The sequence below is a fragment of the Penicillium canariense genome, assembly GCF_028826845.1.
Source record: "Penicillium canariense strain IBT 26290 chromosome Unknown utg000001l_segment0_segment0, whole genome shotgun sequence".
In the NCBI taxonomy this organism is placed as follows: domain Eukaryota; kingdom Fungi; phylum Ascomycota; class Eurotiomycetes; order Eurotiales; family Aspergillaceae; genus Penicillium; species Penicillium canariense.
This window is the reverse complement of record NW_026622728.1, coordinates 2,932,696-2,947,915: the sequence shown is the minus strand read 5'-3', so window position 1 is coordinate 2,947,915 and position 15,220 is coordinate 2,932,696. Positions and strand designations below refer to the sequence as shown.

General features: G+C 50.2%; 6 protein-coding genes across 6 annotated transcripts; 2 read left to right on the top strand and 4 right to left on the bottom strand.

Moving 5' to 3' along the window:
* Positions 1-416: 416 nt before the first annotated feature.
* On the bottom strand, positions 417-1,855 carry N7482_001029 (uncharacterized protein; the record flags this gene model as incomplete). Its single annotated transcript, XM_056683154.1, has 3 exons — positions 417-1,493; positions 1,522-1,601; positions 1,792-1,855. The coding sequence occupies 3 exons, from the start codon at positions 1,853-1,855 to the stop codon at positions 417-419; spliced, it is 1,221 nt and encodes a 406-aa protein (XP_056546760.1).
* A 2,319-nt stretch (positions 1,856-4,174) lies between these two features.
* N7482_001028 (uncharacterized protein) lies at positions 4,175-5,001 on the bottom strand (the record flags this gene model as incomplete). The annotated part of the gene is made up of 2 exons (XM_056683153.1): positions 4,175-4,791; positions 4,857-5,001. 2 exons carry the CDS (start codon positions 4,999-5,001, stop codon positions 4,175-4,177), a joined length of 762 nt encoding a protein of 253 aa, XP_056546759.1.
* A 2,147-nt stretch (positions 5,002-7,148) lies between these two features.
* On the top strand, positions 7,149-7,675 carry N7482_001027 (uncharacterized protein; the record flags this gene model as incomplete). Its single annotated transcript, XM_056683152.1, has 4 exons — positions 7,149-7,192; positions 7,260-7,461; positions 7,522-7,569; positions 7,622-7,675. The coding sequence occupies 4 exons, from the start codon at positions 7,149-7,151 to the stop codon at positions 7,673-7,675; spliced, it is 348 nt and encodes a 115-aa protein (XP_056546758.1).
* A 2,343-nt stretch (positions 7,676-10,018) lies between these two features.
* On the top strand, positions 10,019-11,987 carry N7482_001026 (putative choline transport protein; the record flags this gene model as incomplete). Its single annotated transcript, XM_056683151.1, has 3 exons — positions 10,019-10,392; positions 10,450-11,078; positions 11,134-11,987. The coding sequence occupies 3 exons, from the start codon at positions 10,019-10,021 to the stop codon at positions 11,985-11,987; spliced, it is 1,857 nt and encodes a 618-aa protein (XP_056546757.1).
* A 352-nt stretch (positions 11,988-12,339) lies between these two features.
* Positions 12,340-13,420, bottom strand: N7482_001025 (D-hexose-6-phosphate mutarotase; the record flags this gene model as incomplete). The annotated part of the gene is made up of 3 exons (XM_056683150.1): positions 12,340-12,726; positions 12,789-13,103; positions 13,178-13,420. 3 exons carry the CDS (start codon positions 13,418-13,420, stop codon positions 12,340-12,342), a joined length of 945 nt encoding a protein of 314 aa, XP_056546756.1.
* Positions 13,421-13,626: 206 nt separating this feature from the next.
* N7482_001024 (uncharacterized protein) lies at positions 13,627-14,739 on the bottom strand (the record flags this gene model as incomplete). The annotated part of the gene is made up of 1 exon (XM_056683149.1): positions 13,627-14,739. The coding sequence occupies one exon, from the start codon at positions 14,737-14,739 to the stop codon at positions 13,627-13,629; it is 1,113 nt and encodes a 370-aa protein (XP_056546755.1).
* Between the last annotated feature and the right edge of the window lie 481 nt (positions 14,740-15,220).

Here is a 15,220-nt window from a genome sequence, read left to right as displayed (position 1 = left end):
CTCATATGAAACATGGGAGGATGGCATCGTAACCCCTTGACCATCGGCGCCACTCTACTAAGACTAGGAGAAACATCAAACCATGAATAGCATGCCTAAAACCCCGTTTCTCTTGTTTTCCGAGTGTCGAACCATGGTTACTATGATTTCTGCCGATGATTGTGTTGATTCGATCAAAATAAACCAGCATGGATACGATAGTGGCAGTTAAGAATGCGCTGAAGGCGGGGAAAACCTCTTGCTTCCATTCCATCCGTAAAGTAATCTTGGGGACAAATACAAAGTGTACCCAGGCGGGGTATAAAGAATAGGGGCCACGAGCTAAGCAACAACGGTAAGAAGAACGCCCGGAACAAAACTTGATAAACGCCCAACTCATCCACGACTACGTTTAGCGACAAAGTATTGTTCAGTGATCATGTCACCTCGTGGATGTGGTCCTGCCGAGACGATGCTTTCGACTGTTTGGTGTCAAGCGCCGTCATAGATTCCTGGCTGGTCGGCCTTTGATCCTCAAGATCAATATCTCGATTCTCTTTGTTATTCCAGCGTTCCAGCGGAACAGCCTCGACACGATAAATTTCATCCATATAATCGCTAGAGGCGTGGGTGATAGCCTCCTGGCTGGAGCGGTGGGTATTACCATGTCTGCCGGCATGGGCGTCCTGACCGGCTTTGCGAAAGCCCGGTCGCATGGATTTCAATGGGCACGGGCGTGAAAAAGACGGGTGGGAACGTGAGCCTTCGGAGGAGACATTGCTGTCCTTGTTGTGGTTGTTATCATTTTGCGCTCGTTGGCCACGATTACTGTTGTATGAAAAGGCCTTGAGACCAAACAGCTTGCGCAGCAGTGGCCACCAGCACATCAAGTTCGCGACATAGATGGAAGTGCTTGCCTCTCGAATGTACCAGATTTGGTATGTGGTGGTGAGCGGGGAGGCGAAATTGAAGTATTTGTTGAGGATAGCGGCGATAATGGTGAAAAGACCCAGACTCATGACGCCCAGAAGCAAGACCTTCCTGCGCCCCTTGAGTTGGGCTCTTATTAGGAGTGGAATCGGAACGGCGAACATTATGGCGTCTGAGGAAATATTGAATACAGCTTGCGTGATTGAGTAGCGCTGGTAGGTCGCGCACTGCATGTCTTTCACCGGCATGGCCCAGTACTGTTCGAACGGTCGACAAAAAACCCCGTAGTAGGTGACCATGATAACGACGAATCCGAACGCCACGTAGACGCAGAGGATCTTGATATATAGATTGGAGCGAAGGTTTTGCGTGATCCTCCAGTAGAAAATCAACATGCACGTCTTGACGCCCCAGGTGGAAACCAACATGCACTGCTCTAGTCCAATAACAATCTTGCTTCCATAGATGCGGTCGCTGACTTGCTTCGGGTCAGATAGCACCTCGTCGTAGTCCTTAGGGTCCATGAGATTCGTGGCATAGCGTGCGGATATCTGGATTAGAACGAGCAGGGTGGTGTATATCATCTGTTGGGCGAGCGTCAATTAGTCCAACATTATACATCTTGTATACTACAAGGCTTGTTTCGCAGGGATTCGAGCTCACAAAAGTCGCTGTCATAATATAATCATCCCCTAATTATCCGGAGCAATGGTCAGTTGATGAGGCCCTAAAGAGCCGAAAAGGAGTGGCGGCGCCGTACAAAATAAACGTTTAATCCCTCCGCCTGCAATTATTCGCGCAGCCCTTGTGAATTGTCAGTGATATTTTCAGTGAAGAGATTTCCTGAAGAGCCATACATTCTTCCGACATAAATAATAACACCTATACTCCAAAAAATCACGGCTTCTACAAGAAGCTGATGCGGAGTGGGCGATACGTTCCCCATCCTGGCGGATGGAGCGAGAATCGCTCCCTAGGTCGAGCTATTTTCACACTCTAGGGAGGAAATGAAAGTCTGCCATAGAGGACCAGATATGTGTACACAGTCAAAATTTCACAGTTCGAGGCTAGTGAAGAGCATCCCTTCAGAGGGCCATGGCCGGACGAGGTCATCGATTATCCGGTGCTTGTGCTCAAATTGGCCTGGGCCGCAGCTGAAGAAGAGTAGTCACTTCTTAGCAGTCGGTGAGCGCGAATAAACTCAATACTATCGGAGGAGTCGGCAACGCACCAATGGGGTGAGGACTGCAGCGTCATGCGTCTTGGCCTGTGAAATGTCAGTGTTGGGCCGGAGGGGCGAGTGACAAGCAAGGAGTAATGGAAAACTGCGACGCAAGGGAGAAGCGGGAGCCATCAAACCAGATCGATGACAGTTGCCTTTTGGAATGTAGATCATAAGGAAAGCTCGGAACTCAAGTCCTTGGGGCATCTTCGGACTCCCTTCGTCCCTACTTTTGCAACCAGAGCTGCTCCCAGGCTACCGGGTCGAGTCCCGGGAAGTACAAAACCAGAAAGCCACATTGAAATTTGCTTTTGTTGTGTTGTCCACCGTGCGACGCGACAGAGCAAGATAGGTATCCATTATAGGATCTTATAAGCGAGTTTGAGCTTGGTGTAACGAGTGATTGGCATAGTCGATCGTCCCTTCAGCTTGGGATTCACTCAGCGCCCAGCCATGATCGATGCCAAGTGCCCCCCGTATGCATGATGGCGATAGCTCGATGATCAGCGCACCCCTCCAGCAAACTCTGGAGCGACAGGTCAAATTCCATTGTGGGCGATCACAACCTGTGGTGAGGTATTTGATTGGGCTTGTCGGAACGGTGATCTGCGAGGTGATCCCAAGTTCCAATCACGCCTCAACGAGTCGCCAGTTATCTTCAAGGTAGGATCTACATGCCTTATTTACCTTTTGACGCGATTTCCGAGCGGGCGACACGCTTTATCGGGATGGTCTTCGAGATGGTTTCGAGACAATGTCCGTTGAAATAGGTGCCAATGGCGCTGGGTTCTACTTCCGCTAACCTAATGCTTTGACGGTCGCGTGCTTACTCGCTCTACCTACGCATCGGGTCTTGGCCTCCCATTTTCCGCTTGCGTGCTCAGACCCCCCTAGCCCAGTTTTGCTCACTGGCCTATTAGCTGTCGACTTGGAGTTCTAATATATGTTCCTGATGTTCTTGGGAATAGCTGATTATAGTTCATTTCACCTTGCCCCTAACGATTTTGTTATTTCAGACTTCAATGTATGCCAATCCCCTTCGAGGTACTCCTAGGAGTCTGTTCCATGAGGAGTTGATAGCGAGTGTTATAGATAGCGTATGGTATCCTTTGAGATAGTGATTGGCCGCCGTTTCTAGCCCCCTTTTCCCCACTTGTCTCTGGTGCCGCGCATGACTTGCTCCTTGTTCGTTCCCGAGAATCGTTTGGCTCTCAGTGGCCCATCGCGTGTTGCGGACCGTGGGTCCTATCACCCCTAAAAGAGAGAATTGGCTACTATGGGCCGCCGCCATGGCACCAATAGCTATGGAATCCGCTCCTCTCGGGTTACAACTTGGCGGTACTCAGAAGAATTATGACTAAACCTGAGTCCTGCTCGATCACAACCGAGAATCAAACCTCTCTTCAAGATATATCGGCAAATAATGACTTCCCTTACAGATAATTATATCGTCATAGATGCTTATATCTCTTTCTCTACCTCTCCTTTTCCTTTTCCTCGAATTCGATATCTTTTTTGAATGAACTCTACTTTTTTGATGACTTGCAGAGTGTACTATTTTGCGGCGACTTCTACTTTCGTGACTGTTGCTGTGACAGTTTGGTGGCTGTGTCTTCTACTGCCTTCGCCACATTTCTTAATGGGTATAGTCGATATATTTGCTCATTGCTGTATGGTTTTCTGACTCATTTGATAGAAAGATGAGAAAGACTTCAATCCGTCCTCAATATACGGCTCTACACAAATTTTTCAACGGTGGATTATCACGCGGTCTGATGATATCTCGCTTGGCGAGAAAGACCCTTTCGTACAGTAATGCACCAATTATCCATAGCAACAGTGTTATTGTCAAAAAGGGAAGACTATACATCTTTCTATGTAAAAATGAGACCGCGCGTTTTGATCTAACAGGGTCCTCCAACGCTCTTAGAGAGAGGGTCAAGATTCGTGGCCATGGTCTGAGAAACAACACCAAGTAGCCTACTCCAGAACCTGCATTGCAACACGCCAACCAAGCGATAAAACAGTGCAGATCAAGGGCATCTAGACAAAGTAGCCACCTCCTTCGCAGCGAGAGAGAGGGTACTCTTTCTTCATGCACATAGTGATAGCACCCTGAACCCATTTCACTCCAGCATAAGAGCCATCGACATGGTTATCTGCCACGAATGTGCCGGTTTGCTTCTGCGAGCCGAGACAACCCGTGAGGATACGTCCATATCTGCGTGTCGTGGTGGGCTTGGTGATCATCACGCCAGAGTAACCATTTGCAACCGTTCCTTTGATGTTGACGACGGTCTGGGTAGACCAGGTGCGCCAGTAGTCAATCCCGAGTGAGGCACCCAACTTGTCTTTGATAGCAGTCACATCCAAGCCAGCGGTGACCTCGAGAGTGTTGCTGACGCTGTACCCGGAACTGACGTAGACATCGATACCGGTTCCAGCACCGATAACCACAGGAGACATCTGCACATCCCAGTCGATGAAGGTTTCAGAGCGGTCGGTCACGACGGCAGTCGTATGGCAGTTGGCTCTGGCACTCAGGTCGGATCCATTGTGGCTCGCATATGGGGTACTGGGAAGTTCAGGCGCTTCTGGCTTGCCAGTGAGGCCCTGCTCCGCCATAAGTGCGTGGTAAACAGATTCATGGACGACTTCCACTATAAGGCAACAATCAAGGTCAGCGAGATTTCTCTATAAAGTCTCGTTTTCGTAGGATACCTACTTCGGCCCTCTCCATACAAGATAACTTCGTCTGGCTGCAGGATATGGTCCGGTGTCCACTTGGTACTGTTGAGGCCAGACACCGTGAACGGGGCCGCAATGGCACTCGTGGCCAAAGCAAAGCCGACAATGGCGTTGAAAAGCATTGTTATGTGGATATATAAGAGTGGGAAAAGTTGCGAAGGATCTCAATGGCTACTCTAACAGGATTCCCTTGCCACGGGGCAACTCCCATTATTTATGTTACGTTGGGCAAGCTGAATCCTCTCGAAGTTCTATTGCTCTCAACGATCTACATGATACCAGTGGATCTCACAAACCTAAGATTACCTGCTTGGTGTGGTTATGATACGCACCCAGGGCCCTTACAGTCAAAGTTCGAGATAAACTCCCAACGGCTCTATAGACCTGGTTACAGTGATGTTCCAGAATTTTTAACCCCACACCCCCCTAATTATATAATATTCTGCCAGCCAGAAACCTCCTTAATATTGATAGACTATCACACATATCGCTGTTTACATATACCAATATGGTGTATACCATCCATTTGAGTTAGTGATTGCCTGAATTCTATTAGGCATAGTTTCTGAGATGTGCTCTAGGTGCTCCATCTCTATATCTTGCCAGCAATCTGCGCAATACTCACTAAGATTTGCTTCGTCTCATCATTATTATTCATATGAATACCGTGGTTTCTAGCTAGCTAAATATGGGCGGTGGAGTGGGTGGGCCAATAGTGGTATTAATCGATATGGAACATGACTGTATATGATTGGACTGGAGTAAAGATTCCTGAAAGATCTGTAACACTCCCCACATTGTCAGCACGTGGAGTTATGGATTTCTCCTCTTGCTGGAATGATGGATTTGCAGGATCGCGAATATCAGACCTGTAAGTGTGCAGAAAGTCAGATAGTGAAATGAGAACCTCGTCGGGTAGTTTCGATTTGTAACGTTATTTATCTTGGCAAAACTTAGATATAATGTCGTCACTTGTGGACGAATCTCTTGGGGCGATAATCTTCAATCCCAAATTTTGGACTTGGCCTCTATTAGGATTAGATCTTCAATCAGTGTCAAAGTGTCTCACATTTGGCCGCATGCGACATAAATTGTGCTATAAGAGATGATCAGAGATGATGCCGCCGTATTACCCGAAGTTTGCCCGTACCAAGAGTGCCCAGTGGAAACGCAGCGATACTCCCCGAGATTTACCCGTTTTCGTTTAGTTCTCAGACTTTACAGTATCTGCCGACCCTGAACTTAAAGGTTAATTATCGAAATAGGTGGAATGGTAACTTGCCACTGTGAACGGGCTTATTCATCAAGTTCCCACTTCTGTTAATGTTAGTTATGTTTTTGTATGTAAATTCTGGATTACTCATGAACGCGAGCGTTGTACAGTAGCAGTGCATAAGTTTGAAACTGTTTCCTACTCACTGCCTACTGCTCACCGTCTATACCGCATCCTTGCTACATTTGGCGCATTATATGTTAGCTAATTTACCGGCTACGATGCCTCACTTGGCCCGGCAATTATGGAGACTAATAGGTGGTATACAAAATGTTATCTCGTAGTGGTCTGATTCCAGCTTTTCAGTAGATTTTCATCCGGCAAAAAAAGCCTTGGCAATAAGGAAATAGTTTCAAACTTTTGCACACCTGTAACCGCGGAATATCGGTCTTACGGGCGTGCTAGCGTCCGTAAGCACTAGAGAGAAGCTTTCGACAGCAACCTCTGGATTTTTCTACTATCATCCATTAATATGATCATCGCAATCCCATTGGACATCGCCTTACTAGCCTATACAGATAGAGCTTAGTTCGACATTACCTGAGACAAAAGGATCGCGGATGGCTAAAGCTGGCAATAGCTATATACCATAAAGTTCATTCGTATAGTTCATTGTGGACCCTGCCGGTCCGCACGTGGCGGAGAAGCGCGCGACGACCTGCCTATCTCGTGGTTTCGATTCGAGTCATATTCTTCCCAATCTCAAAGTTAGCCGCCCGACGCTATACGGAGTATACGGTCCCTTGCGAGATAAGAAATGAAATAGCTGTATACTGCCCTTGCGAGATAAGAAATGAAATAGTTGTATACGGTCCTTGCGAAATTAGAAAAAAAATGACTATATACGGCTTTGCGAGATAAGAATTGAAATAGCTATAATCAGTCATCCTGTCTTTCACCATAAATACCCTCCCCGAAGCTGGCCCTACTCGTTTGAAACATTCCCGTCAGAAATCACTGGAATCTTATACTTCATATTCAGACGCAATCCCAAAAATGAAGCTCAGCTACGTTGCCTCCGTCCTCGTCCTTGCAGCGGGGTATGTTCATCCACGTCGACTCTACCGTTCACAGGATTCAACTGACTATTTTCAATCATACTTCTAGTGCCCTCGCAAAACTGCACGACGTCGCAGTATGCGTATCTAACCGAAAAATCACTCAGTCTGGCGGTTCACCTTATCACGGCGGGTACACTTGGGAAAAGTCGTACGAGATTCTAGAGAAGGCGACCCAGTGCGCTTGCGACTATTACAAACAGCGCAACACTGGAAACAACCAATGGGATCACTGTCCCGACTGTACTTTTGTACGGTTACTGCCTAGGCTCCTCAAATTCAACAAGTTTCCTGTTGCTGATAATCTCTAGGATGGCACCTATTGTCGCTCTGCAGGGTGGCACATTGGTGGTAATGAGGTCAGAAACCTCTTCTGTAGGTCGTGCTGGATTCCTACTAACCGTTCCATAGATGAACTACTATTGCGAGCAGCTATGCCACGCGCAGGGCTCCGAGGGAAGTTGAGGAAAGATAGAGGGACAAGGGCACTGCCTATATCTTGCAATCTGTTAAGTACGCACGTTTGGTTTGGTGCGACGGAGATATTGGATATATTCTCGTCTCTTGGGTTATTGGAGGAATGAGCGACATGGTTATATACTCGACAGTGTTGTAGCAAGATGTGAGTACAATCTATACTTTTGATGTTGAGTGAACACGCGTCGTCGTGGCGGCGCATTTGTAATCGAATAAATCGCCCGGCGAGCAATAACGAGCAAACGCGACGAAAGATAGATGGTAGAACTTAGCTTCACAACATAATATTATATGTTTCTGGACGTATGCACAAGAATGTTGTCTACGCTCTGCGGGAAGAATGGGAGCAGCAACTGGGGAAGATCCCTCTAATGGCGAAGTCCACACATAAATACACTAAGAACGTGGAAGAGCCAATGATTTCGAGCTATATAGGGGAAAGGAGAGCAGCTGACTGAAACTCACGCTATCGTCTCAGCTATGAGTCCGCCATGAGTGTGGGGAAATTTAGACTTGGTCATGAAATTGACAGATCCTACGGCATCGTTGTGGGACTTCTTCAAGCCATTGAATACTGCCCTGACTCCTCCGCTGCCCTAGAGCCCGAGGGTGCTGACACCGTTCATATAGTAAAATTTGTCATCCAAAGCTGACTTATAGTAATCCGTCATAGCACTCTCACATATCCTCCTGTGAAAATGGTGAGGTGATACCAGAGAAGCGTGGAAGATATATTGCAGCATAGGCCATATTGGTATTAAATATCTATAAACAGATTTATGCTAGTCTTCGAGTTAGTAAATAGCTTGATTGTTGAGAAATGATATTACGAAATTTCTCATTTACTATGTGCTTTCGAGTGCGCCGTGTGAGCGGGTGTGCTGCTTAAGCAGGAAGTACGTTAAGGAGGTAGGGGCGCACCTCCTCAGCGTAGCCGAAAGCACCCTTCAACTATTCCACCTCTGTGCAGTGATACCTGAAGCCACGACACATTAAAGCAACTTTTCCGAAAACATTAATTGAGAATGGTTCCATATTAAAAGAGCAGTTGAAGAGTCCAATACAAGATGCTACAAGATGCTTCATTTCACCCAGTTTGTTTGGCCTCTCTTCCATATCTGAACACTCAAGGTCCGCTTCCCGAGGAAACCCTGGTAAAAGGATCTTGATGAAAAATTCCCGTTATTACAGTACTCGAAACAATTCCTCTCAGTCATTCCATGACTCGGAGACTCCGGTGGTCCTTGCTGAGGTGAGAACATTACAACCGAGATTAGAGCTGATTGTCCAAGGCTTCGTTCGCCGGGGGAAGTACGGTCTCATTCTTTTGATCGAATATATATCTTTATCCCACAGCGTTCTCCATAGATCTACCTACCCCGCCAAATAATTCACGACGTCCCATGCAACCAGTGTGAGATTATGGTACTAACAAAAAGGCTCTTAATGCTTTGTTGGCCAGTTTCCTATTCGTCTGGCATGGTGGGGCTTCGAGAACAGGGGTTCAAATGCGAATCGGCCTATCTTGTGAATCCGTTGGCTGGGTAGTGTCGATCAGGGCCAGTATACTGTTTGGGCGGCAGTAGATCAAGTCCAATCCATTGATCGATCTTTTACATTCTTTTACGCGAACACATCTTGGGCACGACGATCCCTCACGCGAGGCCATGTGGGGTTATCCCGAGGACGGTACGCTGGGCCTGCATCTCGCCAATGGGATGTCGTACAGGAGTTCAAGAATGCTGGAAGGGAGGTGGCACAGCGGGACAGCAAACCGGGAAACAATGGTCTACAGTACTCCATTCTGACAATTTGCTCAGACACCCTCTCATCTCTCGCTTTTTTATTTCCTCGGAAATACCCTGTACTATCATTCACAATCCTAGAGGAACCCAGCAGATCGTTGCCCGATCAAGGCCCGACCAGCCCTACTGCCAACTATTGCAGTGGGCCGAGCCCCTTGCGTGCGCTGCGATGCATCAGATACGACCCTTTGGGCAGGTAACTAGAGAGTCGGGCTGCTGATTCGCGCTTGCGGGGAGAATAACTTGCGACTCGATCTACCGCGCACCTCGTACATCGTACAGGTCCGTTGAGTGCGACAGCCACCGCGCCGGCCAAGCCGCCTATTGCCAATAGCGAGCGTTAGCCCCGACAGGGTTCAACACCAGCTGCACGGCTGCACCATTGGCACTGGGAAGCAGGGCGCGTCCCTCCCCCTGTCGGAAAGAATGGAAGACTGGTCATTTCGGCTTCGAATTTTCTTTTTTCTCGTAGATTTTCCTCATCGGTTTTTTTCGTAAAATTTCGTGCACTACACGTGGCCGCCATATGGGCGTTGCACCCTCGCATGAAGCATTCCTGGGGTTGCGCCTCGGATTCGTCCGTCTACTCGGGGGGGAAAAGAACGAATGGATCAGTTCGTTTGTGCGAAGTGTTCCCTGTACTGACTTTTTTCCCCCGCTTGACTCGCTTGGTTTTATTCTTGCTGGTTCCCCGTTGTCATTGTCTGGATTCTTTTGCCTCTCCACGAACAAGATGGCTGTGGCGGTACGCGAGACCATCTCCCAGGATGGCGTAACACCACTCAAGACGAAGGGCGAGATAGATGAAGTGCGCTTGGAGGCTGCTCTGGGCCATAAGCAAGAATTGAAGCGCAATTTTGGGCTTTGGAGTTTGACGAGTCTAGGCATTGTCATTGCAAAGTAGGTGCTTCATCCCCTCACCGTGCCAGATCCATCTACAAACCTAACCCCATCCAGCTCCTGGGCATCGACGGGCGGAACAATCGTCGCCGCCCTTCAGAATGGGGGGCCTATGGCCGTTATCTATGGTCTTGTCCTCGTCAGCATTTTCTACACTGCCATCTCAGCATCGTTGGCCGAACTATCGTCCTCCATGCCGTCCGCAGGTGGCGTCTACTACTGGTCATCAGTCCTAAGTCGAAGCGGAGGCCATGGACCGGGCTTCTTCACGGGCTATCTCAATGCCTGCGCATGGCTTTTATCGGCCGCGTCGATGAGTTCCATGCTGGGAAACGAAGCGGTGGCAATGTACCTGCTCAAACATACAAGTATTCCCTGGCACGCCTGGCAGGTATTCATTGTCTTCCAGATCGTCAATTGGTCCTGCTGTGCGATTGTCTGCTTCGGCAACCGCTTCATCCCATTGATCAATCGGATCGCCCTCGTGTTATCCATGTGCGGACTCGTGGTCACAGTGATTGTGCTGGCTGTGATGCCCCAGAAACATGCAAGCAACGCCCAGGTATGGACGGAATACCACAATCGGACCGGGGGTTGGTCGGACGGGGTCTGCTTCATGACCGGACTATTGAACGCGGCCTTTGCAGTCGGGACGCCCGATTGTATTAGCCATCTTTCCGAAGAAGGTATCATGTAGAGCCCCCGTCTCCTTGTCACCGTTTTCTAATCGCATCTCTACAGTGCCAAAACCGGAGAGCAAGGTACCCCAAGGCATCATGTTGCAAATGCTGACAGCCTTCATTACGTCTTTCGTCTACCTGATCGCCCTTTTCTACTCCATCCAGGACCTGGACGCCGTCTACGCCAGCAACATCGGCTTCTTCCCAACCGCCGAGATCTACCGACAAGCCACCGGCTCCAATGCAGGCGCCATCGGTCTCATTGCCGTGCTATTCCTTGCTACATTCCCAACGCTGATCGGCACCTTCGTCACCGGCGGACGCATGTGGTGGTGTCTCGCCCGAGATAACGCAACCCCCTTCGCGAGTTACTTCGCCCAAGTCCACCCCACCCTCAACTGTCCCGTCCGCGCAACAGTGGCCATGAGCGCAATGGTGACCTGTCTCGGATGCATCTACGTCGGCAGCACGACGGCCTTCCAAGCCCTCATCTCCTCGTTCATCGTGCTGAGCTCAATGTCCTACTTCGGCGCGATCTTCCCGCACGTTCTATCCGGTCGCCGCAACATGGTTCCAGGACCCTTCTACATGGGACAGAAACTAGGCATGGCAGTGAACATCACGTCGTTGATATACATCATGGTGACGGTGGTGTTCTTCTGCTTCCCGTTTGTGTTGCCCGTCACCGTACAGAGTATGAACTATACCAGCGTGATCACCGTCGGATTGATGACTCTCACCGCACTGTGGTGGATCTGCCGCGGCAGGCACGAGTACCGGGGCCCACAATACAGCTTCGAGGCGGCAGAAAGACTGAGTGCGTTTCAGTCTGGTAAGGAGGGTCGTCGATCGTTTATTGATGTTGCGAGTCCGGCGCCGACACCTTGTCGGGAGGATCATATCCACGTGAAATGATGTGAAAGCTTCTCATTGGGATGGAAAATGCTCGTATGAGGTGAGCATTTTTGAATGATTGTGGTTGATTTGTAATTGTACATAGCTTTTGTTTTCATACCTTTTATATTTAGCTCGAGGAGCAGATACTTCTACGAAGATCATGCGGGACCTAATGCGCACCTATATCAATGAAGCAACGATGTACCATGTTCGTGGAAGAAATGCGACTGTAGTCTGCTGCATTTAACCAGTGTCTATTCATTTTGAAAAGATCGTAACATCAAGCGCCTTTAAAAGTCAGAAAGTTTCATGCATAAGAGCAACACCTCTCAGGCACAGAGATCCCATCGCCACCATTCGCCTGCGTGGTTCACAGGCGAGACTTGATACTCTGGCCACCCTCCCAAGAGTCACCAGCCTCGAGAGTCTGCCAACTAGACACCGAGCCAGCCTCAACACAGATCATGTTCTGATATGCCTCATCGGGGCCAAAGTCGGCCATGCCCTTGGCCTTCTCGATCCAGGGGTTCCAGACCACGATATCGGTGAGGGCTTCTCGGGTGATCGAGAACAGAGGCTGATCATCCGAAGCGGAGGAAACGATGATGGGCGTGGCCGGGTCCAGGCCCTGGTACACGCGGTCGGTTTCTCCGGTGATGGCCAGCGCAGGAGAGGATTCGGTGTGGGAGGTCGCGTTGCGGGTCTTGTCGATGTACGTCTTGGACTCGAGGTTCTTGACCCGAATGTTGGAGATGTCCTGTGGGGGTTAAATTAGAAGAAGCCCATGTTGGAAAGACAAGCAGTAACAAAGAACCCTACCTCGACGCTCAAGTACGTGTGCATCAGAACCTGGAACTCAAAGTTCTCCTTGCCTTCATTGGTGACCTGCAACGATGTCCGCAGCGCACCCTTGGTCAGAGTGACGCTGTATACCAGGCCAAACTCATACGGCCATGCCTTCCGGAACTCCTCGCTCAACATGGTATGTGACAGGCCGAAATCCAGCTTGACGGCGAGATCGCCCTTGCCTGCCTCTGACGAAGACTTGCCGAGGAACTCCCAGGTCGAGTTGCGAGCGAAGCCATGCTGGGGCAAGGGCGAGGTGACGTGGTTTTGGGGCGGGGGACCGAAGACCTGTCGACCAAAGAGCTTCCTGTGAGCTTCCGTCCATCTACACAAGTTGGCAGGGTCAAGTGGCCAAATCATACCGGGAACACGAGCGGAATGCCACCGCGGATAGGCTTGGAGCCATCCAGATGAGTCTTCTGACTCAGAAACAGCTGTTCCTGGCCATTCGCCTTCCACGAGGTGACCGTGGCGCCATACAGGTAAACAGCAACGGACTCGCCGGAGGGCAAGCTGGCTTCGATGATGCCATGCTTGGCGGAGACGGTCGGCTGGGGGAGGGAAGCTCCCACGCCGATGGCTGAGGGCTTTTTGGAGCGTTCCATTGTGAGGGTGAGGGTGTGTTATGGGAATTGTGAGTTGTGAAGCAGAGGAGTGGCCGGACGGGCGTCGATGGTTGCGGTCATGGCGGGGGATCTGATCTCGCCCCACTTGCATCTTTCGCGTGGGACTGCTGCCGTCAGCTGCAGGCAACAATCCACTGATCCATTCTGTTCTACATTTACACTCAAGAGCTCCCCATCTGCATCCTTCACCCATGCTGCATCAATGAAGACGTGTTGCCCTGAATGCTGAATTTCTCAATGCGGTGGATCTCGTCTTCGGTCAACCGCCAGCCCAGCGCCTGCATGTTCTGCTCCGCCTGTTCGACGGTGCGTACTCCGACCAGAGGCACAACGCCCTTGTTAATCGAGTAGTTCAGCGCCACCGCGGGAACAGGCACGCGACGCTCCGCTGCAATGCTCTTCAGCACATTGATGGTGGGCTCGAGCATATGCATCGGGTAACTGCTGAAGCGCAAGGTCCGCCGGGGCTCGTTGAGAGACGAGTATTTGCCCGTCAATCGGCCCTCCGCCAGCGAGGCAAAGCCCTGGAAGCAGATGCTGCGCTTCTTGCATTCGCGAATCATCCCGCTCACCTCGGGCAAGCGCCGAATGACTGAGTACTCGCACTGGGCGACGGCGAGCGGCACGTTGAGCTCGGCCAGCTCATCCGCCATCTGGATCATCTCCTGCGTGTCATAGTTGGCAACCCCGACTGCACGAGTCATGCCAGCTTCGACGCAGTCCGCGAGGCCTTGGGCGACCGTGGAGATCATGCTGCCATGCGTGGGTCCATCTACCAGGTAGATATCCACATAGCCCAGACCCAGCCGTCCGAGCGATGCCTTGAGCCGGGCCTTTGGCCCGCGCGACTGCATCAAGGTATTGGACAAGCCGCCCGAAAACCACTTGGTCTGCACGACGAATGAATCTCGGGGCATGCCCTTGAAGAGGGTCCCGCAGATCCGCTCGCTCTCGCCGTTGCCGTAGGATTGCGCCGTGTCCACAAAGGTCAGCCCGACTGATTTCAGCTTCTCCCATGCGACGTGGATCCGAGGAAGATCTATCGTAGCATCGTAGTCGAATGTTGCCTTGTCGCCCCAGGCCCAGGTTCCAATGCTCAGGTACGGAATCGGGACGTCCTTGCCCCCATACCCGTGGAGGGCAATTCGACTTCGCGAGTTGGGGATCACGTCAGCTGGGAGGACGTAAGGCGGGTCGCTGAGATTTGGGTCAACGGGCTTAGGATGCGGCGAGTTGATACCCTCGGTGGCTGACATGCCGGAGGCCAGACCGGCCTGCATCATGTACTGGGTGCCCATGGTGATATAGTTTCCAAGAATTAGAGAAATTGGGTTGGAGATGGGTATAAATCTTGACTTAGACTGATGTGTAGATTGCACAAACAGATTGACCACAGTAAAACCTGGCACACGAAGATCAAATAAGGCGCAGAGAGAGACGCCGACAACTCGGCCTATATCGCGAATACTAGGTGGTGGTGGCACTTCCGCCTGCGTCATTCAACATCATGGTAACAGGCGTGCCTTGGGTGAAAGCAGATAGGCAATTCTACTAGCCTGTCGACAAATTCTCGAACTCCGTTTCCAGATGGCCACTAGCTTCAACTTGTTGCCCCTGTGAATTTCGTGGCAAGAGGACCCATGGTTCCGAGAAGAAGGGCTTAACGCCACCCATAATAAACTTCGAATCCCCTGATAGAATGAATAGGGGTCTTGTGTTATATAGTTTGATCACCAATTCACTGAATTAAAAAGCCACGTAAGCCAGCACCGGGCAATA